Source organism: Medicago sativa, chromosome 4 (genome assembly GCF_051527215.1).
Source record: "Medicago sativa cultivar Bolivia chromosome 4, Bolivia_mono, whole genome shotgun sequence".
Lineage (NCBI taxonomy): Eukaryota > Viridiplantae > Streptophyta > Magnoliopsida > Fabales > Fabaceae > Medicago > Medicago sativa.
Genome location: NC_140752.1, coordinates 47,460,790 through 47,486,862, shown reverse-complemented (window position 1 = coordinate 47,486,862; position 26,073 = coordinate 47,460,790). Strand labels below are relative to the sequence as shown.

At 34.9% G+C, this 26,073-nt stretch overlaps 1 protein-coding gene and 1 pseudogene across 1 annotated transcript; both read right to left on the bottom strand.

The window, feature by feature from the left end:
• Positions 1-3,716: 3,716 nt before the first annotated feature.
• Positions 3,717-10,916, bottom strand: LOC146929411 (putative fasciclin-like arabinogalactan protein 20; annotated as a pseudogene).
• A 6,509-nt stretch (positions 10,917-17,425) lies between these two features.
• LOC146929410 (putative fasciclin-like arabinogalactan protein 20) lies at positions 17,426-21,904 on the bottom strand. Its single transcript, XM_085707312.1, has 2 exons — positions 21,867-21,904; positions 17,426-17,858 (listed from the first exon to the last, which is right to left on the bottom strand). Exons 1-2 carry the CDS (start codon positions 21,902-21,904, stop codon positions 17,426-17,428), a joined length of 471 nt encoding a protein of 156 aa, XP_085563438.1.
• Positions 21,905-26,073: the final 4,169 nt, after the last annotated feature.

Genomic DNA, 26,073 nt, shown 5'->3' with positions numbered 1-26,073 from the left:
GGGTTAAATTAATTTCCTTGTTAATTAACGGATTTTACTTGTTTTTGACCCTTTTTCTTTAACTAAAAAAGACATAAAGTGGTCTACCCTTATCGAATCGAAGCATGTAATAGTTCCTAGGTAATATAACGAGCATATCTACGACCTCCATGGTTGATTTTAGAATTTTCAAAAACGGGCAAAATGGGGTTTAGGTTAAATTCCTTGTTTATTTACGGATTTTACTCGTTTTTGACCCTTTTTCTTTGACTAAAAAGGGCATAAACTGGCCTAGCCTTATCGAATCGAAGCATGTAATAGTTCCTAGGAAATCTAACGAGCATATCTATGACTTCCATGGTTGATTTTTGAAATTTCAAAAACAGCCAAAATGGTGGTAAAGTTAATTTCCTTGTTAATTTACGGATTTTACTTGTTTTTGACCCTTTTTCTTTCACTAAAAAGGGCATAAAGTGGCCTAGCCTTATCGAATCAAAGCATGTAATAGTTCCTAGGAAATCTAACGAGCATATCTACAACTTCCACGGTTGATTTTAGAAATTTGAAAAATGACCAAAATGGTGGTAAAGTGTATTTCCTTGTTAATTTACGGATTTTACTTGTTTTTGACCCTTCTTCTTTCTCTAAAAAAGGGCATAAAGTGGCCTAGCCTTATCGAATCTGAGCATGTAATAGTTCCTAGGAAATCTAACGTGCATATCTATGACTTCCATGGTTGATTTTAGAAATTTGAAAAATGGCCAAAATGATGGTAAAGTGTATTTCCTTGTTAATTTACGGATTTTACTTGTTTTTGACCCTTTTTCTTTCACTAAAAAGGGCATAAAGTGGCCTAGCCATATCGAATCGAAGCATGTAATAGTTCCTAGGAAATCTAACGAGCATATCTACAACTTCCATGGTTGATGTTAGAAAATTGAAAAACGGCCAAAATGGGTTTAAATTAATTTCCTTGTTAATATACGGATATTACTCGTTTTTGACCCTTTTTCTTTCAATAACAAAGACATAATGTGGCCTAGCCTTATCGAATCGAAGCATGTAATAGTTCCTAGGAAATCTAACGAGCATATCTACGACTTCCATTGTTGATTTTAGAAATTTGAAAAATGGCCAAAATGATGCTAAAGCGTATTTCCTTGTTAATTTACGGATTTTACTTGTTTTTGACCCTTTTTCTTTCACTAAAAAAGGCATAAAGTGGCCTAGCCTTATCGAATCGAAGCATGTAATAGTTCCTAGGAAATCTAACGAGCATATCTATGACTTCCATGTTAATTTACGGATTTTACTTCTTTTTGACCCTTTTTTTCACTAAAAAGGGCATAAAGTGGCCTAGTCTTATCGAATCGAAGCATGTAATAGTTCCTAGGAAATCTAACGAGCATATCTACGACTTCCATGGTTGATTTTAGAAATTTGAAAAATGGCCAAAATGGTGGTAAAGTGAATTTCCTTGTTAATTTACGGATTTTACTCGATTTTGATCCTTTTTCTTTCACTAAGAAGGGCATAAAGTGGCATAGCCTTCTCGAATCGAACCATGTAATAGTTCCTAGGAAATCTAACGAGCATATCTACGACCTCCATGGTTGATTTTAGAATTTTCAAAAACGGGCAAAATGGGGTTTAGGTTAAATTCCTTGTTTATTTACGGATTTTACTCGTTTTTGACCATTTTTCTTTCACTAAAACGGGCATAAACTGGCCTAGCCTTATCGAATCGAAGCATGTAATAGTTCCTAGGAAATCTAACGAGCATATCTATGACTTCCATGGTTGATTTTTGAAATTTCAAAAACAGCCAAAATGGTGGTAAAGTTAATTTCCTTGTTAATTTACGGATTTTACTTGTTTTTGACCCTTTTTCTTTCACTAAAAAGGGCATAAAGTGGCCTAGCCTTATCGAATCAAAGCATGTAATAGTTCCTAGGAAATCTAACGAGCATATCTACAACTTCCACGGTTGATTTTAGAAATTTGAAAAATGACCAAAATGGTGGTAAAGTGTATTTCCTTGTTAATTTACGGATTTTACTTGTTTTTGACCCTTCTTCTTTCTCTAAAAAAGTTCATAAAGTGGCCTAGCCTTATCGAATCTGAGCATGTAATAGTTCCTAGGAAATCTAACGTGCATATCTACGACTTCCATGGTTGATTTTAGAAATTTGAAAAATGGCCAAAATGATGGTAAAGTGTATTTCCTTGTTAATTTACGGATTTTACTTGTTTTTGACCCTTTTTCTTTCACTAAAAAGGGCATAAAGTGGCCTAGCCATATCGAATCGAAGCATGTAATAGTTCCTAGGAAATCTAACGAGCATATCTACAACTTCCATGGTTGATGTTAGAAAATTGAAAAACGGCCAAAATGGGGGTTAAATTAATTTCCTTGTTAATATACGGATTTTACTATTTTTTGACCCTTTTTCTTTCAATAACAAAGACATAATGTGGCCTAGCCTTATCGAATCGAAGCATGTAATAGTTCCTAGGAAATCTAACGAGCATATCTATGACTTCCATGGTTGATTTTAGAAATTTCAAAAACGGCCAAAATGGTCGTAAAGTTAATTTCCTTGTTAATTTACGGATTTTACTTCTTTTTGACCCTTTTTTTCACTAAAAAGGGCATAAAGTGGCCTAGTCTTATCGAATCGGAGCATGTAATAGTTCCTAGGAAATCTAACGAGCATATCTACGACTTCCATGGTTGATTTTAGAAATTTGAAAAACGGCCAAAATGGTGGTAAAGTGAATTTCCTTGTTAATTTACGGATTTTACTCGATTTTGATCCTTTTTCTTTCACTAAGAAGGGCATAAAGTGGCATAGCCTTCTCGAATCGAACCATGTAATAGTTCCTAGGAAATCTAACGAGCATATCTATGACCTCCATGGTTGATTTTAGAATTTTCAAAAACGGGCAAAATGGGGTTTAGGTTAAATTCCTTTTTTATGTACGGATTTTACTCGTTTTTGACCATTTTTCTTTCACTAAAAAGGGCATAAACTGGCCTAGCCTTATCGAATCGAAGCATGTAATAGTTCCTAGGAAATCTAACGAGCATATCTATGACTTCCATGGTTGATTTTAGAAATTTCAAAAACGGCCAAAATGGTGGTAAAGTTAATTTCCTTGTTAATTTACGGATTTTACTTGTTTTTGACCCTTTTTCTTTCACTAAAAAGGGCATAAAGTGGCCTAGCCTTATCGAATCGAAGCATGTAATAGTTCCTAGGAAATCTAACGAGCATATCTACAACTTCCATGGTTGATTTTAGAAATTTGAAAAATGGCCAAAATGGTGGTAAAGTGTATTTCCTTGTTAATTTACGGATTTTACTTGTTTTTGACCCTTCTTCTTTCACTAAAAAGGGCATAAAGTGGCCTAGCCTTATCGAATCGGAGCATGTAATAGTTCCTAGGAAATCTAACGTGCATATCTACGACTTCCATGGTTGATTTTAGAAATTTGAAAAATGGCCAAAATGATGGTAAAGTGTATTTCCTTGTTAATTTACGGATTTTACTTGTTTTTGACCCTTTTTCTTTCATTAAAAAGGGCATAAAGTGGCCTAGCCATATCGAATCGAAGCATGTAATAGTTCCTAGGAAATCTAACGAGCATATCTACAGCTTCCATGGTTGATTTTAGAAATTTGAAAAACGGCCAAAATGGGGGTTCAATTAATTTCCTTGTTAATTTAGGGATTTTACTCGTTTTTGACCATTTTTCTTTCACTAAAAAAGACATAAAGTGGCCTAGCCTTTTCGAATCGAAGCATGTAATAGTTCCTAGGAAATCTAACGAGCATATTGTTTTATCTTGGTTTTCGGGTGTCAAACATTGATTACGTTTGAACCTTTTTAACCGGTGATATCTCATTTTTTCTTGGGAAGGGAAAAATAAGCAAAACCCTTGAGAATCGAGGTCCGGGAGTTGTTTTCGCTACGGGAAGGTGTTAGGCACCCATAACGACTATAGTATCCTATAGGAACCGTCTTTAATTTCTACGCGCGCGCTTCATTTTTAAATGCTATTTTGAAAGAAAAGGTTAAGCCTAAAAGTATTCTAAGTGAAGAATTGGAGGGAGAAGAATGTGTTTGAATTTTTATTTTAGTTGAATTGAAGGAATTTTGTTCCTTGCCTACGTACCCGTTTAAGGGATCAAATCCACCGTAGTTCTCTTCCAAAAATGTTTTTGTTTTTGTTGGTTGATTTTAAGTTTGAAAATTGGAATTTTTGAGAATGAAGATTGAGAAGCCTCAAGGGCATAAGATTGGAAAAATGTGAGGTGAGATTAGTTATTTTGCAAAATGTGGTCTAAGTATGGTTAAAATCCATTAAAGTTTGATTAGGAAAATAAAAGGAAAATTCAATGGGATTTTGATCCCAAGGTTTCTTAAGAAAATGATTTGAGTGAAGTTGTTTTATCTTTTTTTGGAAAATTGATTTTTCTAAGTGTAAATCCTAAGCATTCATCTAAACATACAATCCTAAACATACATCTAAACATGCATATTCTAGCCATATGCCTAAAGTGATGTGTGTGCATGTGTCGGTGCTTGTGTTGGTGTACATTATTAGAGTCCATTGTCCTTTACATCATTGGCCTAGATACATTCTATGGTCTTGCAAGAATTTAGAGACATGAAAAATAAAAAAGGAATTACAAAGTCCTAACTTTACATTCTATTTGCTCACTAGTGAAATATAGAAAGAAAAAAGAGAAATATGCAAGGTAAATATGCAAGATGCTATGAGACATGAAACAAAAGGAGTTAGTAGCACAAAGCATAAGAAAAGATGAAAAGGAAGCAAGGGAAAAGACATAGTAAAGCAACTAGGATTTAGCAAAGCCATAACCAAGAACTTAACCGAAAAAAAGGAAGGTAAAAAACTTGAATTCAATATAATGCTAGGCAAGATTTAATACCTAGATTCTCATATTTTTGGAAGACTTCAAAGAGTTTAATTCAATCATAAACACGAGAATCATTAACATGCCAAAAATTATAAGGATTCCAAGTCTTCTTACATTTTTATTTCATGCAAGGGAAATTCACATTATACACAAAATACCAAGTCCATAAAAATCACTCTCAAAACAGCAAATATACACCCAAATTCATGAGGCAAATCATCACAAAAATTACATGCACAATATCACAATTATAGGCCTAATCATCAAGTTCAAGATACATCAAAATTTCGCAAAGTTTTCACAACAAAGTAACAAAAGACAAACACACATATTTTTTGAAGTAAATTTTGACATGCAATTATTTCTCCAAAAGTCAAGTATCAAGTGCCAAAACTATCACAACGAAAAATCCACAAAAAAACTTAGAAGCTTTTTCCCTTTAAGCAAAAAAACACAAGAGTTAACAAGAATTGATTTAATAAAGCACGAGAAAATTTTCATACATTTTGATCAAGATTTATCATGCAAAGACTACTAAGAGTCATCAAGAATCCACAATAGTAACGAGAAAAACACACCTGCATTTTTTGGAACCCTTTTTTTAGCATTAAAATCACATGCACAAGGGGGTGCAGTAAGCATTGCAGGGGTATGACTAGCAAACAGAAAGAACAGCAGCTAATACAAATGGGCCTAAGGGAATGAGGAACTGGGTCGATCCAGACTAACCTGATTGAATAAAATCCGATCCGTTTAACATAATGTGCAATCTGTTGGATCAGTTTCCTTCATTCCACCGATTTCCTTCTTCCTCTAACTCAAGCATGGCTTTCCCCAGTTACAGAGCACGCCTGAAAGAAGCAAATTGCCATTGGACCTTGTGATATTGACACTAAACCCTTCCAAGAACATCAGCAATTGCATGCCGTCACCAAAATCCGCCAGATCGTTCCATAGAAGCTTTGCAGGGTACCACGTGCCGGCGAAAGGGCGAAGGATAATCTCTGAAACCACCGATACGGTTCATCACCATCTCATCCATGGGAGTGAACGCCGTTATTCCGTTCTGGTTTGTATTGCCGGAGAGTTTCATTCTGAGGAACGAAGCCATAACAGAGTAACCGCCATGCTTTAGCGCTTTCACAGCTTGTTCGAACGAACCGGATGAATTCATAGTGAGATTCAACGCAGAACACGATGAATTAGAATTTGAGTTAGGTCTCGGACTAGGTTCACTGTTCTGGAAATTAGGACCGCAAAATCTATCGATTCCGTGAGCGGGAAGAACTCTGTCGTCGTAGATCGGCGTTCCGTTGATCTTGATGTTGTTGAGTTCTTTTGCGTGAGATTGTGATTGGAAGCTTGGAATTATTGCTTTCAATGATGAGTTCGAGAGATTCTCGTGAAAATTTGCAATGGATTGCGGTTTTTGATTGTGAAACTTTTGTGTTATTCGGTGAAGATCGGTGAAATTGATGAGTTTTGTGAATTGGTGATGAATGTAGTGGTGGTTTTGTGGTGATTGTGGTGGTTTTTGGAGGTTCAAGGTGGTGGTTGAAGGTGGTTATGGAGGTTGTTGAAGTTTGTTAGGGTGGGGGAAAAGTTAGTTAGAGGTGGTTAGAGTGGTTGTTCAAGATGAGAAAAAATGGGAAAAAGAAAATAAGAGAAAAAGACTTTTGTGAATTTTGTGGAATTTGTGAAAATAATTAGTGGGAAAAAAATGATCCCTTGTGAACCTTGACCTTGACTTATTTATAGGTGATGTGGGAATGCTTGGACCAATGATGTGATGCCATGTGGCACTTGACTTGTAACAAACCTTGACTTTGACTCTAACAAACTTAAAAATGGATTAAAATGCAAATAACAAAAGTACAAGGACCAAAATGAAAATAAAAACTAAAATTGAATTGAAAAAGAAAATTAACGTAAAGCGAGACGATTAAAACAACAAAGCAGATTAAAATGAATCAGAGATTTCATGTGAAATGACCAAAATGCCCCTAGGGACTAAAAACGACTAAAAATGACTCAGATGCAACTTTAAAACGGATTTTTAACAGGGAATTGAAGCAAGAGTTTATTTAAACCAATTTGAAAGACTCAGAGACAATTCTCAAAATTTGACCAGAGTTTTAACACATGAAAAGACTAAAATGCCCCTAGGGGCAAAACTGACTCAAAATGACTTCAAATGCAATTTTTGAAATGGATTTTGACATAGAATTGAACAGAGACTTATCCAAACCAAATGAAAAGACTCAAACAAATTTTTAAAAGACTGAAAGAAATTTTGACATAGGAAATGACTAAAATACCCTTCTATGTGAATTTTGCAAGTAATATTGAAACAAAATGCAAAGAGAGATGTAATTGATCAGAGATATATCAAATGACTTGAAATACAAGAAAAGGAGAATTGAGTTAGTATTTTTAGGTCCAAAATTAGGGTATGACACATATCTATGACTTCCATGGTTGATTTTAGAAATTTCAAAAACGGCCAAAATGGTCGTAAAGTTAATTTCCTTGTTAATTTACGGATTTTACTTCTTTTTGACCCTTTTTTTCACTAAAAAGGGCATAAAGTGGCCTAGTCTTATCGAATCGGAGCATGTAATAGTTCCGAGGAAATCTAACGAGCATATCTACGACTTCCATGGTTGATTTTAGAAATTTGAAAAACAGCCAAAATGGTGGTAAAGTGAATTTCCTTGTTAATTTACGGATTTTACTCGATTTTGATCCTTTTTCTTTCACTAAGAAGGGCATAAAGTGGCATAGCCTTCTCGAATCGAACCATGTAATTGTTCCTAGGAAATCTAACGAGCATATCTACGACCTCCATGGTTGATTTTAGAAATTTCAAAAACGGCCAAAATGGTGGTAAAGTTAATTTCCTTGTTAATTTACGGATTTTACTTGTTTTTGACCCTTTATCTTTCACTAAAAAGGGCATAAAGTGGCCTAGCCTTATCGAATCGAAGCATGTAATAGTTCCTAGGAAATCTAACGAGCATATCTACAACTTCCATGGTTGATGTTAGAAAATTGAAAAACGGCCAAAATGGGGGTTAAATTAATTTCCTTGTTAATATACGGATTTTACTCGTTTTTGACCCTTTTTCTTTCAATAACAAAGACATAATGTGGCCTAGCCTTATCGAATCGAAGCATGTAATAGTTCCTAGGAAATCTAACGAGCATATCTACGACTTCCATGGTTGATTTTAGAAATTTGAAAAATGGCCAAAATGATGCTAAAGTGTATTTCCTTGTTAATTTACGGATTTTACTTGTTTTTGACCCTTCTTCTTTCACTAAAAAGGGCATAAAGTGGCCTAGCCTTATCGAATCGGAACATGTAATAGTTCCTAGGAAATCTAACGTGCATATCTACGACTTCCATGGTTGATTTTAGAAATTTGAAAAATGGCCAAAATGATGGTAAAGTGTATTTCCTTGTTAATTTACGGATTTTACTTGTTTTTGACCCTTTTTCTTTCATTAAAAAGGGCATAAAGTGGCCTAGCCATATCGAATCGAAGCATGTAATAGTTCCTAGGAAATCTAACGAGCATATCTACAGCTTCCATGGTTGATTTTAGAAATTTGAAAAACGGCCAAAATGGGGGTTCAATTAATTTCCTTGTTAATTTAGGGATTTTACTCGTTTTTGACCCTTTTTCTTTCACTAAAAAAGACATAAAGTGGCCTAGCCTTTTCGAATCGAAGCATGTAATAGTTCCTAGGAAATCTAACGAGCATATTGTTTTATCTTGGTTTTCGGGTGTCAAACATTGATTACGTTTGAACCTTTTTAACCGGTGATATCTCATTTTTTCTTGGGAAGGGAAAAATAAGCAAAACCCTTGAGAATCGAGGTCCGGGAGTTGTTTTCGCTACGGGAAGGTGTTAGGCACCCATAACGACTATAGTATCCTATAGGAACCGTCTTTAATTTCTACGCGCGCGCTTCATTTTTAAATGCTATTTTGAAAGAAAAGGTTAAGCCTAAAAGTATTCTAAGTGAAGAATTGGAGGGAGAAGAATGTGTTTGAATTTTTATTTTAGTTGAATTGAAGGAATTTTGTTCCTTGCCTACGTACCCGTTTAAGGGATCAAATCCACCGTAGTTCTCTTCCAAAAATGTTTTTGTTTTTGTTGGTTGATTTTAAGTTTGAAAATTGGAATTTTTGAGAATGGAGATTGAGAAGCCTCAAGGGCATAAGATTGGAAAAATGTGAGGTGAGATTAGTTATTTTGCAAAATGTGGTCTAAGTATGGTTAAAATCCATTAAAGTTTGATTAGGAAAATAAAAGGAAAATTCAATGGGATTTTGATCCCAAGGTTTCTTAAGAAAATGATTTGAGTGAAGTTGTTTTATCTTTTTTTGGAAAATTGATTTTTCTAAGTGTAAATCCTAAGCATTCATCTAAACATACAATCCTAAACATACATCTAAACATGCATATTCTAGCCATATACCTAAAGTGATGTGTGTGCGTGTGTCGGTGCTTGTGTCGGTGTACATTATTAGAGTCCATTGTCCTTTACATCATTGGCCTAGATACATTCTATGGTCTTGCAAGAATTTAGAGACATGAAAAATAAAAAAGGAATTACAAAGTCCTAACTTTACATTCTATTTGCTCACTAGTGAAATATAGAAAGAAAAAAGAGAAATATGCAAGGTGAATATGCAAGATGCTATGAGACATGAAACAAAAGGAGTTAGTAGCACAAAGCATAAGAAAAGATGAAAAGGAAGCAAGGGAAAAGACATAGTAAAGCAACTAGGATTTAGCAAAGCCATAACCAAGAACTTAACCGAAAAAAAGGAAGGTAAAAAACTTGAATTCAATATAATGCTAGGCAAGATTTAATACCTAGATTCTCATATTTTTGGAAGACTTCAAAGAGTTTAATTCAATCATAAACACGAGAATCATTAACATGCCAAAAATTATAAGGATTCCAAGTCTTCTTACATTTTTATTTCATGCAAGGGAAATTCACATTATACACAAAATACCAAGTCCACAAAAATCACTCTCAAAACAGCAAATATACACCCAAATTCATGAGGCAAATCATCACAAAAATTACATGCACAATATCACAATTATAGGCCTAATCATCAAGTTCAAGATACATCAAAATTTCGCAAAGTTTTCACAACAAAGTAACAAAAGACAAACACACATATTTTTTGAAGTAAATTTTGACATGCAATTATTTCTCCAAAAGTCAAGTATCAAGTGCCAAAACTATCACAACGAAAAATCCACAAAAAAACTTAGAAGCTTTTTCCCTTTAAGCAAAAAAACACAAGAGTTAACAAGAATTGATTTAATAAAGCACGAGAAAATTTTCATACATTTTGATCAAGATTTATCATGCAAAGACTACTAAGAGTCATCAAGAATCCACAATAGTAACGAGAAAAACACACCTGCATTTTTTGGAACCCTTTTTTAGCATTAAAATCACATGCACAAGGGGGTGCAGTAAGCATTGCAGGGGTATGACTAGCAAACAGAAAGAACAGCAGCTAATACAAATGGGCCTAAGGGAATGAGGAACTGGGTCGATCCAGACTAACCTGATTGAATAAAATCCGACCCGTTTAACATAATGTGCAATCTGTTGGATCAGTTTCCTTCATTCCACCGATTTCCTTCTTCCTCTAACTGAAGCATGGCTTTCCCCAGTTACAGAGCACGCCTGAAAGAAGCAAATCGCCATTGGACCTTGTGATATTGACACTAAACCCTTCCAAGAACATCAGCAATTGAATGCCGTCACCAAAATCCGCCAGATCGTTCCACAGAAGCTTTGCAAGGTACCACGTGCCGGCGAAAGGGCGAAGGATAATCTCTGAAACCACCGATACGGTTCATCACCATCTCATCCGTGGGAGTGAACGCCGTTATTCCGTTCTGGTTTGTATTGCCGGAGAGTTTCATTCTGAGGAACGAAGCCATAACAGAGTAACCGCCATGCTTTAGCGCTTTCACAGCTTGTTCGAACGAACCGGATGAATTCACAGTGAGATTCAACGCAGAACACGATGAATTAGAATTTGAGTTAGGTCTCTAACTAGGTTCACTGTTCTGGAAATTAGGACCGCAAAATCTATCGATTCCGTGAGCGGGAAGAACTCTGTCGTCGTAGATCGGCGTTCCGTTGATCTTGATGTTGTTGAGTTCTTTTGCGTGAGATTGTGATTGGAAGCTTGGAATTATTGCTTTCAATGATGAGTTCGAGAGATTCTCGTGAAAATTTGCAATGGATTGCGGTTTTTGATTGTGAAACTTTTGTGTTATTCGGTGAAGATCGGTGAAATTGATGAGTTTTGTGAATTGGTGATGAATGTAGTGGTGGTTTTGTGGTGATTGTGGTGGTTTTTGGAGGTTGAAGGTGGTGGTTGAAGGTGGTTATGGAGGTTGTTGAAGTTTGTTAGGGTGGGGGAAAAGTTAGTTAGAGGTGGTTAGAGTGGTTGTTCAAGATGAGAAAAAATGGGAAAAAGAAAATAAGAGAAAAAGACTTTTGTGAATTTTGTGGAATTTGTGAAAATAATTAGTGGGAAAAAAATGATCCCTTGTGAACCTTGACCTTGACTTATTTATAGGTGATGTGGGAATGCTTGGACCAATGATGTGATCCCAAGTGGCACTTGACTTGTAACAAACCTTGACTTTGACTCTAACAAACTTAAAAATGGATTAAAATGCAAATAACAAAAGTACAAGGACCAAAATGAAAATTAAAACTAAAATTGAATTGAAAAAGAAAATTAACGTAAAGCGAGACGATTAAAACAACAAAGCAAATTAAAATGAATCAGAGATTTCATGTGAAATGACCAAAATGCCCCTAGGGACTAAAAACGACTAAAAATGACTCAGATGCAACTTTAAAACGGATTTTTAACAGGGAATTGAAGCAAGAGTTTATTTAAACCAATTTGAAAGACTGAGAGACAATTCTCAAAATTTGACCAGAGTTTTGACACATGAAAAGAGTAAAATGCCCCTAGGGGCAAAACTGACTCAAAATGACTTCAAATGCAATTTTTGAAATGGATTTTGACATAGAATTGAACAGAGACTTATCCAAACCAAATGAAAAGACTCAAACAAATTTTTAAAAGACTGAAAGAAATTTTGACATAGGAAATGACTAAAATACCCTTCTATGTGAATTTTGCAAGTAATATTGAAACAAAATGCAAAGAGAGATGTAATTGATCAGAGATATATCAAATGACTTGAAATACAAGAAAAGGAGAATTGAGTTAGTATTTTTAGGTCCAAAATTAGGGTATGACACATATCTATGACTTCCATGGTTGATTTTAGAAATTTCAAAAACGGCCAAAATGGTGGTAAAGTTAATTTCCTTGTTAATTTACGGATTTTACTTGTTTTTGACCCTTTATCTTTCACTAAAAAGGGCATAAAGTGGCCTAGCCTTATCGAATCGAAGCATGTAATAGTTCCTAGGAAATCTAACGAGCATATCTACAACTTCCATGGTTGATGTTAGAAAATTGAAAAACGGCCAAAATGGGGGTTAAATTAATTTCCTTGTTAATATACGGATTTTACTCGTTTTTGACCCTTTTTCTTTCAATAACAAAGACATAATGTGGCCTAGCCTTATCGAATCGAAGCATGTAATAGTTCCTAGGAAATCTAACGAGCATATCTACGACTTCCATGGTTGATTTTAGAAATTTGAAAAATGGCCAAAATGATGCTAAAGCGTATTTCCTTGTTAATTTACGGATTTTACTTGTTTTTGACCCTTTTTCTTTCACTAAAAAAGGCATAAAGTGGCCTAGCCTTATCGAATCGAAGCATGTAATAGTTCCTAGGAAATCTAACGAGCATATCTATGACTTCCATGTTAATTTACGGATTTTACTTCTTTTTGACCCTTTTTTTCACTAAAAAGGGCATAAAGTGGCCTAGTCTTATCGAATCGAAGCATGTAATAGTTCCTAGGAAATCTAACGAGCATATCTACGACTTCCATGGTTGATTTTAGAAATTTGAAAAACGGCCAAAATGGTGGTAAAGTGAATTTCCTTGTTAATTTACGGATTTTACTCGATTTTGATCCTTTTTCTTTCACTAAGAAGGGCATAAAGTGGCATAGCCTTCTCGAATCGAACCATGTAATAGTTCCTAGGAAATCTAACGAGCATATCTACGACCTCCATGGTTGATTTTAGAATTTTCAAAAACGGGCAAAATGGGGTTTAGGTTAAATTCCTTGTTTATTTACGGATTTTACTCGTTTTTGACCATTTTTCTTTCACTAAAAAGGGCATAAACTGGCCTAGCCTTATCGAATCGAAGCATGTAATAGTTCCTAGGAAATCTAACGAGCATATCTATGACTTCCATGGTTGATTTTTGAAATTTCAAAAACAGCCAAAATGGTGGTAAAGTTAATTTCCTTGTTAATTTACGGATTTTACTTGTTTTTGACCCTTTTTCTTTCACTAAAAAGGGCATAAAGTGGCCTAGCCTTATCGAATCAAAGCATGTAATAGTTCCTAGGAAATCTAACGAGCATATCTACAACTTCCACGGTTGATTTTAGAAATTTGAAAAATGACCAAAATGGTGGTAAAGTGTATTTCCTTGTTAATTTACGGATTTTACTTGTTTTTGACCCTTCTTCTTTCTCTAAAAAAGGGCATAAAGTGGCCTAGCCTTATCGAATCTGAGCATGTAATAGTTCCTAGGAAATCTAACGTGCATATCTACGACTTCCATGGTTGATTTTAGAAATTTGAAAAATGGCCAAAATGATGGTAAAGTGTATTTCCTTGTTAATTTACGGATTTTACTTGTTTTTGACCCTTTTTCTTTCACTATAATGGGCATAAAGTGGCCTAGCCATATCGAATCGAAGCATGTAATAGTTCCTAGGAAATCTAACGAGGATATCTACAACTTCCACGGTTGATGTTAGAAAATTGAAAAACGGCCAAAATGGGGGTTAAATTAATTTCCTTGTTAATATACGGATTTTACTATTTTTTGACCCTTTTTCTTTCAATAACAAAGACATAATGTGGCCTAGCCTTATTGAATCGAAGCATGTAATAGTTCCTAGGAAATCTAACGAGCATATCTACGACTTCCATGGTTGATTTTAGAAATTTGAAAAATGGCCAAAATGATGCTAAAGCGTATTTCCTTGTTAATTTACGGATTTTACTTGTTTTTGACCCTTTTTCTTTCACTAAAAAAGGCATAAAGTGGCCTAGCCTTATCGAATCGAAGCATGTAATAGTTCCTAGGAAATCTAACGAGCATATCTATGACTTCCATGGTTGATTTTAGAAATTTCAAAAACGGCCAAAATGGTCGTAAAGTTAATTTCCTTGTTAATTTACGGATTTTACTTCTTTTTGACCCTTTTTTTCACTAAAAAGGGCATAAAGTGACCTAGTCTTATCGAATCGGAGCATGTAATAGTTCCTAGGAAATCTAACGAGCATATCTACGACTTCCATGGTTGATTTTTGAAATTTGAAAAACGGCCAAAATGGTGGTAAAGTGAATTTCCTTGTTAATTTACGGATTTTACTCGATTTTGATCATTTTTCTTTCACTAAGAAGGGCATAAAGTGGCATAGCCTTCTCGAATCGAACCATGTAATAGTTCCTAGGAAATCTAACGAGCATATCTATGACCTCCATGGTTGATTTTAGAATTTTCAAAAACGGGCAAAATGGGGTTTAGGTTAAATTCCTTGTTTATTTACGGATTTTACTCGTTTTTGACCATTTTTCTTTCACTAAAAAGGGCATAAAGTGGCCTAGCCTTATCGAATCGGAGCATGTAATAATTCCTAGGAAATCTAACGTGCATATCTACGACTTCCATGGTTGATTTTAGAAATTTGAAAAATGGCCAAAATGGTGGTAAAGTGTATTTCCTTGTTAATTTACGGATTTTACTTGTTTTTGACCCTTCTTCTTTCACTAAAAAGGGCATAAAGTGGCCTAGCCTTATCGAATCGGAGCATGTAATAGTTCCTAGGAAATCTAACGTGCATATCTACGACTTCCATGGTTGATTTTAGAAATTTGAAAAATGGCCAAAATGATGGTAAAGTGTATTTCCTTGTTAATTTACGGATTTTACTTGTTTTTGACCCTTTTTCTTTCATTAAAAAGGGCATAAAGTGGCCTAGCCATATCGAATCGAAGCATGTAATAGTTCCTAGGAAATCTAACGAGCATATCTACAGCTTCCATGGTTGATTTTAGAAATTTGAAAAACGGCCAAAATGGGGGTTCAATTAATTTCCTTATTAATTTAGGGATTTTACTCGTTTTTGACCCTTTTTCTTTCACTAAAAAAGACATAAAGTGGTCTAGCCTTTTCGAATCGAAGCATGTAATAGTTCCTAGGAAATCTAACGAGCATATTGTTTTATCTTGGTTTTCGGGTGTCAAACATTGATTACGTTTGAACCTTTTTAACCGGTGATATCTCATTTTTTCTTGGGAAGGGAAAAATAAGTAAAACCCTTGAGAATCGAGGTCCGGGAGTTGTTTTCGCTACGGGAAGGTGTTAGGCACCCATAATGACTATAGTATCCTATAGGAACCGTCTTTAATTTCTACGCGCGCGCTTCATTTTTAAATGCTATTTTGAAAGAAAAGGTTAAGCCTAAAAGTATTCTAAGTGAAGAATTGGAGGGAGAAGAATGTGTTTGAATTTTTATTTTAGTTGAATTGAAGGAATTTTGTTCCTTGCCTACGTACCCGTTTAAGGGATCAAATCCACCGTAGTTCTCTTCCAAAAATGTTTTTGTTTTTGTTGGTTGATTTTAAGTTTGAAAATTGGAATTTTTGAGAATGGAGATTGAGAAGCCTCAAGGGCATAAGATTGGAAAAATGTGAGGTGAGATTAGTTATTTTGCAAAATGTGGTCTAAGTATGGTTAAAATCCATTAAAGTTTGATTAGGAAAATAAAAGGAAAATTCAATGGGATTTTGATCCCAAGGTTTCTTAAGAAAATGATTTGAGTGAAGTTGTTTTATCTTTTTTTGGAAAATTGATTTTTCTAAGTGTAAATCCTAAGCATTCATCTAAACATACAATCCTAAACATACATCTAAACATGCATATTCTAGCCATATACCTAAAGTGATGTGTGTGCATGTGTCGGTGCTTGTGTCGGTGTACATTATTAGAGTCCATTGTCCTTTACATCATTGGCCTAGATACATTCTATGGTCTTGCAAGAATTTAGAGACATGAAAAATAAAAAAGGAATTACAAAGTCCTAACTTTACATTCTATTTGCTCACTAGTGAAATATAGAAAGAAAAAAGAGAAATATGCAAGGTGAATATGCAAGATGCTATGAGACATGAAACAAAAGGAGTTAGTAGCACAAAGCATAAGAAAAGATGAAAAGGAAGCAAGGGAAAAGACATAGTAAAGCAACTAGGATTTAGCAAAGCCATAACCAAGAACTTAACCGAAAAAAAGGAAGGTAAAAAACTTGAATTCAATATAATGCTAGGCAAGATTTAATACCTAGATTCTCATATTTTTGGAAGACTTCAAAGAGTTTAATTCAATCATAAACACGAGAATCATTAACATGCCAAAAATTATAAGGATTCCAAGTCTTCTTACATTTTTATTTCATGCAAGGGAAATTCACATTATACACAAAATACCAAGTCCACAAAAATCACTCTCAAAACAGCAAATATACACCCAAATTCATGAGGCAAATCATCACAAAAATTACATGCAAAATATCACAATTATAGGCCTAATCATCAAGTTCAAGATACATCAAAATTTCGCAAAGTTTTCACAACAAAGTAACAAAAGACAAACACACATATTTTTTGAAGTAAATTTTGACATGCAATTATTTCTCCAAAAGTCAAGTATCAAGTGCCAAAACTATCACAACGAAAAATCCACAAAAAAACTTAGAAGCTTTTTCCCTTTAAGCAAAAAAACACAAGAGTTAACAAGAATTGATTTAATAAAGCACGAGAAAATTTTCATACATTTTGATCAAGATTTATCATGCAAAAACTACTGAGAGTCATCAAGAATCCACAATAGTAACGAGAAAAACACACCTGCATTTTTTGGAACCCTTTTTTTAGCATTAAAATCACATGCACAAGGGGGTGCAGTAAGCATTGCAAGGGTATGACTAGCAAACAGAAAGAACAGCAGCTAATACAAATGGGCCTAAGGGAATGAGGAACTGGGTCGATCCAGACTAACCTGATTGAATAAAATCCGACCCGTTTAACATAATGTGCAATCTGTTGGATCAGTTTCCTTCATTCCACCGATTTCCTTCTTCCTCTAACTCAAGCATGGCTTTCCCCAGTTACAGAGCACGCCTAAAAGAAGCAAATCGCCATTGGACCTTATGATATTGACACTAAACCCTTCCAAGAACATCAGCAATTGCATGCCGTCACCAAAATCCGCCAGATCGTTCCATAGAAGCTTTGCAAGGTACCACGTGCCGGCGAAAGGGCGAAGGATAATCTCTGAAACCACCGATACGGTTCATCACCATCTCATCCGTGGGAGTGAACGCCGTTATTCCATTCTGGTTTGTATTGCCGGAGAGTTTCATTCTGAGGAACGAAGCCATAACAGAGTAACCGCCATGCTTTAGCGCTTTCACAGCTTGTTCGAACGAACCGGATGAATTCACAGTGAGATTCAACGCAGAACACGATGAATTAGAATTTGCGTTAGGTCTCTGACTAGGTTCACTGTTCTGGAAATTAGGACCGCAAAATCTATCGATTCCGTGAGCGGGAAGAACTCTGTCGTCGTAGATCGGCGTTCCGTTGATCTTGATGTTGTTGAGTTCTTTTGCGTGAGATTGTGATTGGAAGCTTGGAATTATTGCTTTCAATGATGAGTTCGAGAGATTCTCGTGAAAATTTGCAATGGATTGCGGTTTTTGATTGTGAAACTTTTGTGTTATTCGGTGAAGATCGGTGAAATTGATGAGTTTTGTGAATTGGTGATGAATGTAGTGGTGGTTTTGTGGTGATTGTGGTGGTTTTTGGAGGTTGAAGGTGGTGGTTGAAGGTGGTTATGGAGGTTGTTGAAGTTTGTTAGGGTGGGGGAAAAGTTAGTTAGAGGTGGTTAGAGTGGTTGTTCAAGATGAGAAAAAATGGGAAAAAGAAAATAAGAGAAAAAGACTTTTGTGAATTTTGTGGAATTTGTGAAAATAATTAGTGGGAAAAAAATGATCCCTTGTGAACCTTGACCTTGACTTATTTATAGGTGATGTGGGAATGCTTGGACCAATGATGTGATGCCATGTGGCACTTGACTTGTAACAAACCTTGACTTTGACTCTAACAAACTTAAAAATGGATTAAAATGCAAATTAAAATTAACGTAAAGCGAGACGATTAAAACAACAAAGCAAATTAAAATGAATCAGAGATTTCATGTGAAATGACCAAAATGCCCCTAGGGACTAAAAACGACTAAAAATGACTCAGATGCAACTTTAAAACGGATTTTTAACAGGGAATTGAAGCAAGAGTTTATTTAAACCAATTTGAAAGACTCAGAGACAATTCTCAAAATTTGACCAGAGTTTTGACACATGAAAAGAGTAAAATGCCCCTAGGGGCAAAACTGACTCAAAATGACTTCAAATGCAATTTTTGAAATGGATTTTGACATAGAATTGAACAGAGACTTATCCAAACCAAATGAAAAGACTGAAACAAATTTTTAAAAGACTGGAAGAAATTTTGACATAGGAAATGACTAAAATACCCTTCTATGTGAATTTTGCAAGTAATATTGAAACAAAATGCAAAGAGAGATGTAATTGATCAGAGATATATCAAATGACTTGAAATACAAGAAAAGGAGAATTGAGTTAGTATTTTTAGGTCCAAAATTAGGGTATGACACATATCTATGACTTCCATGGTTGATTTTAGAAATTTCAAAAACGGCCAAAATGGTCGTAAAGTTAATTTCCTTGTTAATTTACGGATTTTACTTCTTTTTGACCCTTTTTTCACTAAAAAGGGCATAAAGTGGCCTAGTCTTATCGAATCGGAGCATGTAATAGTTCCTAGGAAATCTAACGAGCATATCTACGACTTCCATGGTTGATTTTAGAAATTTGAAAAACAGCCAAAATGGTGGTAAAGTGAATTTCCTTGTTAATTTACGGATTTTACTCGATTTTGATCCTTTTTCTTTCACTAAGAAGGGCATAAAGTGGCATAGCCTTCTCGAATCGAACCATGTAATTGTTCCTAGGAAATCTAACGAGCATATCTACGACCTCCATGGTTGATTTTAGAAATTTCAAAAACGGCCAAAATGGTGGTAAAGTTAATTTCCTTGTTAATTTACGGATTTTACTTGTTTTTGACCCTTTATCTTTCACTAAAAAGGGCATAAAGTGGCCTAGCCTTATCGAATCGAAGCATGTAATAGTTCCTAGGAAATCTAACGAGCATATCTACAACTTCCATGGTTGATTTTAGAAATTTGAAAAATGGCCAAAATGGTGGTAAAGTGTATTTCCTTGTTAATTTACGGATTTTACTTGTTTTTGACCCATCTTCTTTCACTAAAAAGGGCATAAAGTGGCCTAGCCTTATCGAATCGGAGCATGTAATAGTTCCTAGGAAATCTAACGTGCATATCTACGACTTCCATGGTTGATTTTAGAAATTTGAAAAATGGCCAAAATGATGGTAAAGTGTATTTCCTTGTTAATTTACGGATTTTACTTGTTTTTGACCCTTTTTCTTTCACTAAAAAGGGCATAAAGTGGCCGAGCCATATCGAATCGAAGCATGTAATAGTTCCTAGGAAATCTAACGAGCATATCTACCACTTCCATGGTTGATTTTAGAAAATTGAAAAACGGCCAAAATGGGGGTTAAATTAATTTCCTTGTTAATATACGGATTTTACTCGTTTTTGACCCTTTTTCTTTCACTAAAAAAGACATAAAGTGGCCTAGCCTTATCGAATCGAAGCATGTAATAGTTCCTAGGAAATCTAACGAGCATATCTATGACCTCCATGGTTGATTTTAGAATTTTCAAAAACGGCCAAAATGGGGGTTAGGTTAATTTCCTTGTTTATTTACGGATTTTACTCGTTTTTATCCCTTTTTCTTTCACTAACAAAGACATAATGTGGCCTAGCCTTATCGAATCGAAGCATGTAATAGTTCCTAGGAAATCTAACGAGCATATCTACGACTTCCATGGTTGATTTTAGAAATTTGAAAAATGGCCAAAATGATGGTAAAGTGTATTTCCTTGTTAATTTACGGATTTTACTTGTTTTTGACCCTTTTTCTTTCATTAAAAAGGGCATAAAGTGGCCTAGCCATATCGAATCGAAGCATGTAATAGTACCTAGGAAATCTAACGAGCATATCTACAGCTTCCGTGGTTGATTTTAGAAATTTGAAAAACGGCCAAAATGGGGGTTCAATTAATTTCCTTGTTAATTTAGGGATTTTACTCGTTTTTGACCCTTTTTCTTTCACTAAAAAAGACATAAAGTGGCCTAGCCTTATCGAATCGAAGCATGTAATAGTTCCTAGGAAATCTAACGAGCATATCTATGACTTCCATGGTTGATTTTAGAAATTTCAAAAACGGCCAAAATGGTCGTAAAGTTAATTTCCTTGTTAATTTACGGATTTTACTTCTTTTTGACCCTTTTTTTCACTAAAAAGGGCATAAAGTGGCCTAGTCTTATCGAATCGGAGCATGTAATAGTTCCTAGGAAATCTAACGAGCATATCTACGACTTCCATGGTTGATTTTAGAAATTTGAAAAACAGCCAAAATGGTGGTAAAGTGAATTTCCTTGTTAATTTACGGATTTTACTTGTTTTTGACCCTTTTTCTTTCACTAAAAAGGGCATAAAGTGGCCTAGCCTTATCGAATCGAAGCATGTAATAGTTCCTAGGAAATCTAACGAGCATATCTACAACTTCCATGGTTGATTTTAGAAATTTGAAAAATGGCCAAAATGGTGGTAAAGTGTATTTCCTTGTTAATTTACGGATTTCACTTGTTTTTGACCCTTCTTCCTTCACTAAAAAGGGCATAAAGTGGCCTAGCCTTATCGAATCAGAGCATGTAATAGTTCCTAGGAAATCTAACGTGCATATCTACGACTTCCATGGTTGATTTTAGAAATTTGAAAAATGGCCAAAATGATGGTAAAGTGTATTTCCTTGTTAATTTACGGATTTTACTTGTTTTTGACCCTTTTTCTTTCACTAAAAAGGGCATAAAGTGGCCGAGCCATATCGAATCGAAGCATGTAATAGTTCCTAGGAAATCTAACGAGCATATCTACAACTTCCATGGTTGATTTTAGAAAATTGAAAAACGGCCAAAATGGGGGTTAAATTAATTTCCTTGTTAATATACGGATTTTACTTGTTTTTGACCCTTTTTCTTTCACTAAAAAGGGCATAAAGTGGCCTAGCCTTCTCGAATCGAAGCATTTAATAGTTTCTAGGAAATCTAACGAGCATATCTACAACTTTCATGGTCGATTTTAGAAATTTGAAAAATGGCCAAAATGGTGGTAAAGTGTATTTCCATGTTAATTTACGGATTTTACTTGTTTTTGACCCTTTTTTCACTAAAAAGGGCATAAAGTGGCCTAGCCTTATCAAATCGGAGCATGTAATAGTTCCCAGGAAATCTAACGAGCATATCTACGACTTCCATGGTTGATTTTAGAAATTTGAAAAACGGCCAAAATGGTGGTAAAGTGAATTTCCTTGTTAATTTACGGATTTTACTCGATTTTGATCCTTTTTCTTTTACTAAGAAGGGCATAAAGTGGCCTAGCCTTCTCGAATCGAACCATGTATTACCTCCTAGGAAATATGACGAGCATATCTATGACCTCCATGGTTGATTTTAGAATTTTCAAAAACGGTCAAAATGGGGGTTAGGTTAATTTCCTTGTTTATTTACGGATTTTACTCGTTTTTGTCCCTTTTTCTTTCACTAACAAAGACATAATGTGGCCTAGCCTTATCGAATCGAAGCATGTAATAGTTCCTAGGAAATCTAACGAGCATATCTACGACTTCCATGGTTGATTATAGAAATTTGAAAAATGGCCAAAATGATGGTAAAGTGTATTTCCTTGTTAATTTACGGATTTTACTTGTTTTTGACCCTTTTTCTGTCACTAAAAAAGGCATAAAGTGGTCTAACCTTATCGAATCGAAGCATGTAATAGTTCCTAGGAAATCTAACGAGCATATCTACGACTTCCATGGTTGATTTTAGAAATTTGAAAAATGGCCAAAATGGGGGTTAGGTTAATTTCCTTGTTTATTTACGGATTTTACTCGTTTTTGTCCCTTTTTCTTTCACTAACAAAGACATAATGTGGCCTAGCCTTATCGAATCGAAGCATGTAATAGTTCCTAGGAAATCTAACGAGCATATCTACGACTTCCATGGTTGATTTTAGAAATTTAAAAAATGGCCAAAATGATGGTAAAGTGTATTTCCTTGTTAATTTACGGATTTTACTTGTTTTTGACCCTTTTTCTTTCATTAAAAAGGGCATAAAGTGGCCTAGCCATATCGAATCGAAGCATGTAATAGTTCCTAGGAAATCTAACGAGCATATCTACAGCTTCCGTGGTTGATTTTAGAAATTTGAAAAACGGCCAAAATGGGGGTTCAATTAATTTCCTTGTTAATTTAGGGATTTTACTCGTTTTTGACCCTTTTTCTTTCACTAAAAAAGACATAAAGTGGCCTAGCCTTATCGAATCGAAGCATGTAATAGTTCCTAGGAAATCTAACGAGCATATCTATGACTTCCATGGTTGATTTTAGAAATTTCAAAAACGGCCAAAATGGTCGTAAAGTTAATTTCCTTGTTAATTTACGGATTTTACTTCTTTTTGACCCTTTTTTTCACTAAAAAGGGCATAAAGTGGCCTAGTCTTATCGAATCGGAGCATGTAATAGTTCCTAGGAAATCTAACGAGCATATCTACGACTTCCATGGTTGATTTTAGAAATTTGAAAAACAGCCAAAATGGTGGTAAAGTGAATTTCCTTGTTAATTTACGGATTTTACTTGTTTTTGACCCTTTTTCTTTCACTAAAAAGGGCATAAAGTGGCCTAGCCTTATCGAATCGAAGCATGTAATAGTTCCTAGGAAATCTAACGAGCATATCTACAACTTCCATGGTTGATTTTAGAAATTTGAAAAATGGCCAAAATGGTGGTAAAGTGTATTTCCTTGTTAATTTACGGATTTTACTTGTTTTTGACCCTTCTTCCTTCACTAAAAAGGGCATAAAGTGGCCTAGCCTTATCGAATCAGAGCATGTAATATTTCCTAGGAAATCTAACGTGCATATCTACGACTTCCATGGTTGATTTTAGAAATTTGAAAAATGGCCAAAATGATGGTAAAGTGTATTTCCTTGTTAATTTACGGATTTTACTTGTTTTTGACCCTTTTTCTTTCACTAAAAAGGGCATAAAGTGGCCGAGCCATATCGAATCGAAGCATGTAATAGTTCCTAGGAAATCTAACGAGCATATCTACAACTTCCATGGTTGATTTTAGAAAATTGAAAAACGGCCAAAATGGGGGTTAAATTAATTTCCTTGTTAATATCCGGATTTTACTCGTTTTTGACCCTTTTTCTTTCACTAAAAAGGGCATAAAGTGGCCTAGCCTTCTCGAATCGAAGCATTTAATAGTTTCTAGGAAATCTAACGAGCATATCTACAACTTTCATGGTCGATTTTAGAAATTTGAAAAATGGCCAAAATGGTGGTAAAGTGTATTTCCATGTTAATTTACGGATTTTACTTGTTTTTGACCCTTTTTTCACTAAAAAGGGCATAAAGTGGCCTAGCCTTATCAAATCGGAGCATGTAATAGTTCCCAGGAAATCTAACGAGCATATCTACGACTTCCATGGTTGATTTTAGAAATTTGAAAAACGGCCAAAATGGTGGTAAAGTGAATTTCCTTGTTAATTTACGGATTTTACTCGATTTTGATCCTTTTTCTTTTACTAAGAAGGGCCTAAAGTGGCCTAGGCTTCTCGAATCGAACCATGTATTACCTCCTAGGAAATCTGACGAGCATATCTATGACCTCCATGGTTGATTTTAGAATTTTCAAAAACGGTCAAAATGGGGGTTAGGTTAATTTCCTTGTTTAGTTACGGATTTTACTCGTTTTTGTCCCTTTTTCTTTCACTAACAAAGACATAATGTGGCCTAGCCTTATCGAATCGAAGCATGTAATAGTTCCTAGGAAATCTAACGAGCATATCTACGACTTCCATGGTTGATTTTAGAAATTTGAAAAATGGCCAAAATGATGGTAAAGTGTATTTCCTTGTTAATTTACGGATTTTACTTGTTTTTGACCCTTTTTCTTTCATTAAAAAGGGCATAAAGTGGCCTAGCCATATCGAATCGAGTCATGTAATAGTTCCTAGGAAATCTAACGAGCATATCTACAGCTTCCATGGTTGATTTTAGAAATTTGAAAAATGGCCAAAATGGGGGTTCAATTAATTTCCTTGTTAATTTAGGGATTTTACTCGTTTTTGACCCTTTTTCTTTCACTAAAAAAGACATAAAGTGGCCTAGCCTTTTCGAATCGAAGCATGTAATAGTTCCTAGGAAATCTAACGAGCATATCTATGACTTCCATGGTTGATTTTAGAAATTTCAAAAACGGCCAAAATGGTCGTAAAGTTAATTTCCTTGTTAATTTACGGATTTTACTTCTTTTTGACCCTTTTTTTCACTAAAAAGGGCATAAAGTGGCCTAGTCTTATCGAATCGGAGCATGTAATAGTTCCTAGGAAATCTAACGAGCATATCTACGACTTCCATGGTTGATTTTAGAAATTTGAAAAACAGCCAAAATGGTGGTAAAGTGAATTTCCTTGTTAATTTACGGATTTTACTTGTTTTTGACCCTTTTTCTTTCACTAAAAAGGGCATAAAGTGGCCTAGCCTTATCGAATCGAAGCATGTAATAGTTCCTAGGAAATCTAACGAGCATATCTACAACTTCCATGGTTGATTTTAGAAATTTGAAAAATGGCCAAAATGGTGGTAAAGTGTATTTCCTTGTTAATTTACGGATTTTACTTGTTTTTGACCCTTCTTCCTTCACTAAAAAGGGCATAAAGTGGCCTAGCCTTATCGAATCAGAGCATGTAATATTTCCTAGGAAATCTAACGTGCATATCTACGACTTCCATGGTTGATTTTAGAAATTTGAAAAATGGCCAAAATGATGGTAAAGTGTATTTCCTTGTTAATTTACGGATTTTACTTGTTTTTGACCCTTTTTCTTTCACTAAAAAGGGCATAAAGTGGCCGAGCCATATCGAATCGAAGCATGTAATAGTTCCTAGGAAATCTAACGAGCATATCTACAACTTCCATGGTTGATTTTAGAAAATTGAAAAACGGCCAAAATGGGGGTTAAATTAATTTCCTTGTTAATATCCGGATTTTACTCGTTTTTGACCCTTTTTCTTTCACTAAAAAGGGCATAAAGTGGCCTAGCCTTCTCGAATCGAAGCATTTAATAGTTTCTAGGAAATCTAACGAGCATATCTACAACTTTCATGGTCGATTTTAGAAATTTGAAAAATGGCCAAAATGGTGGTAAAGTGTATTTCCATGTTAATTTACGGATTTTACTTGTTTTTGACCCTTTTTTCACTAAAAAGGGCATAAAGTGGCCTAGCCTTATCAAATCGGAGCATGTAATAGTTCCCAGGAAATCTAACGAGCATATCTACGACTTCCATGGTTGATTTTAGAAATTTGAAAAACGGCCAAAATGGTGGTAAAGTGAATTTCCTTGTTAATTTACGGATTTTACTCGATTTTGATCCTTTTTCTTTTACTAAGAAGGGCCTAAAGTGGCCTAGGCTTCTCGAATCGAACCATGTATTACCTCCTAGGAAATCTGACGAGCATATCTATGACCTCCATGGTTGATTTTAGAATTTTCAAAAACGGTCAAAATGGGGGTTAGGTTAATTTCCTTGTTTAGTTAC

Excerpts from the sequence above, each read along its gene's own strand:
- LOC146929410 (XM_085707312.1), bottom strand. The coding sequence starts at position 21,904 with ATGGAGGTCATAGATATGCTCGTCATATTTCCTAGGAG. Across the intron at positions 17,859-21,866 it reads CTCGTCATATTTCCTAGGAG|CTTCCAATCACAATCTCACG; the intron begins GTAATACATGGT and ends AATAATTCCAAG.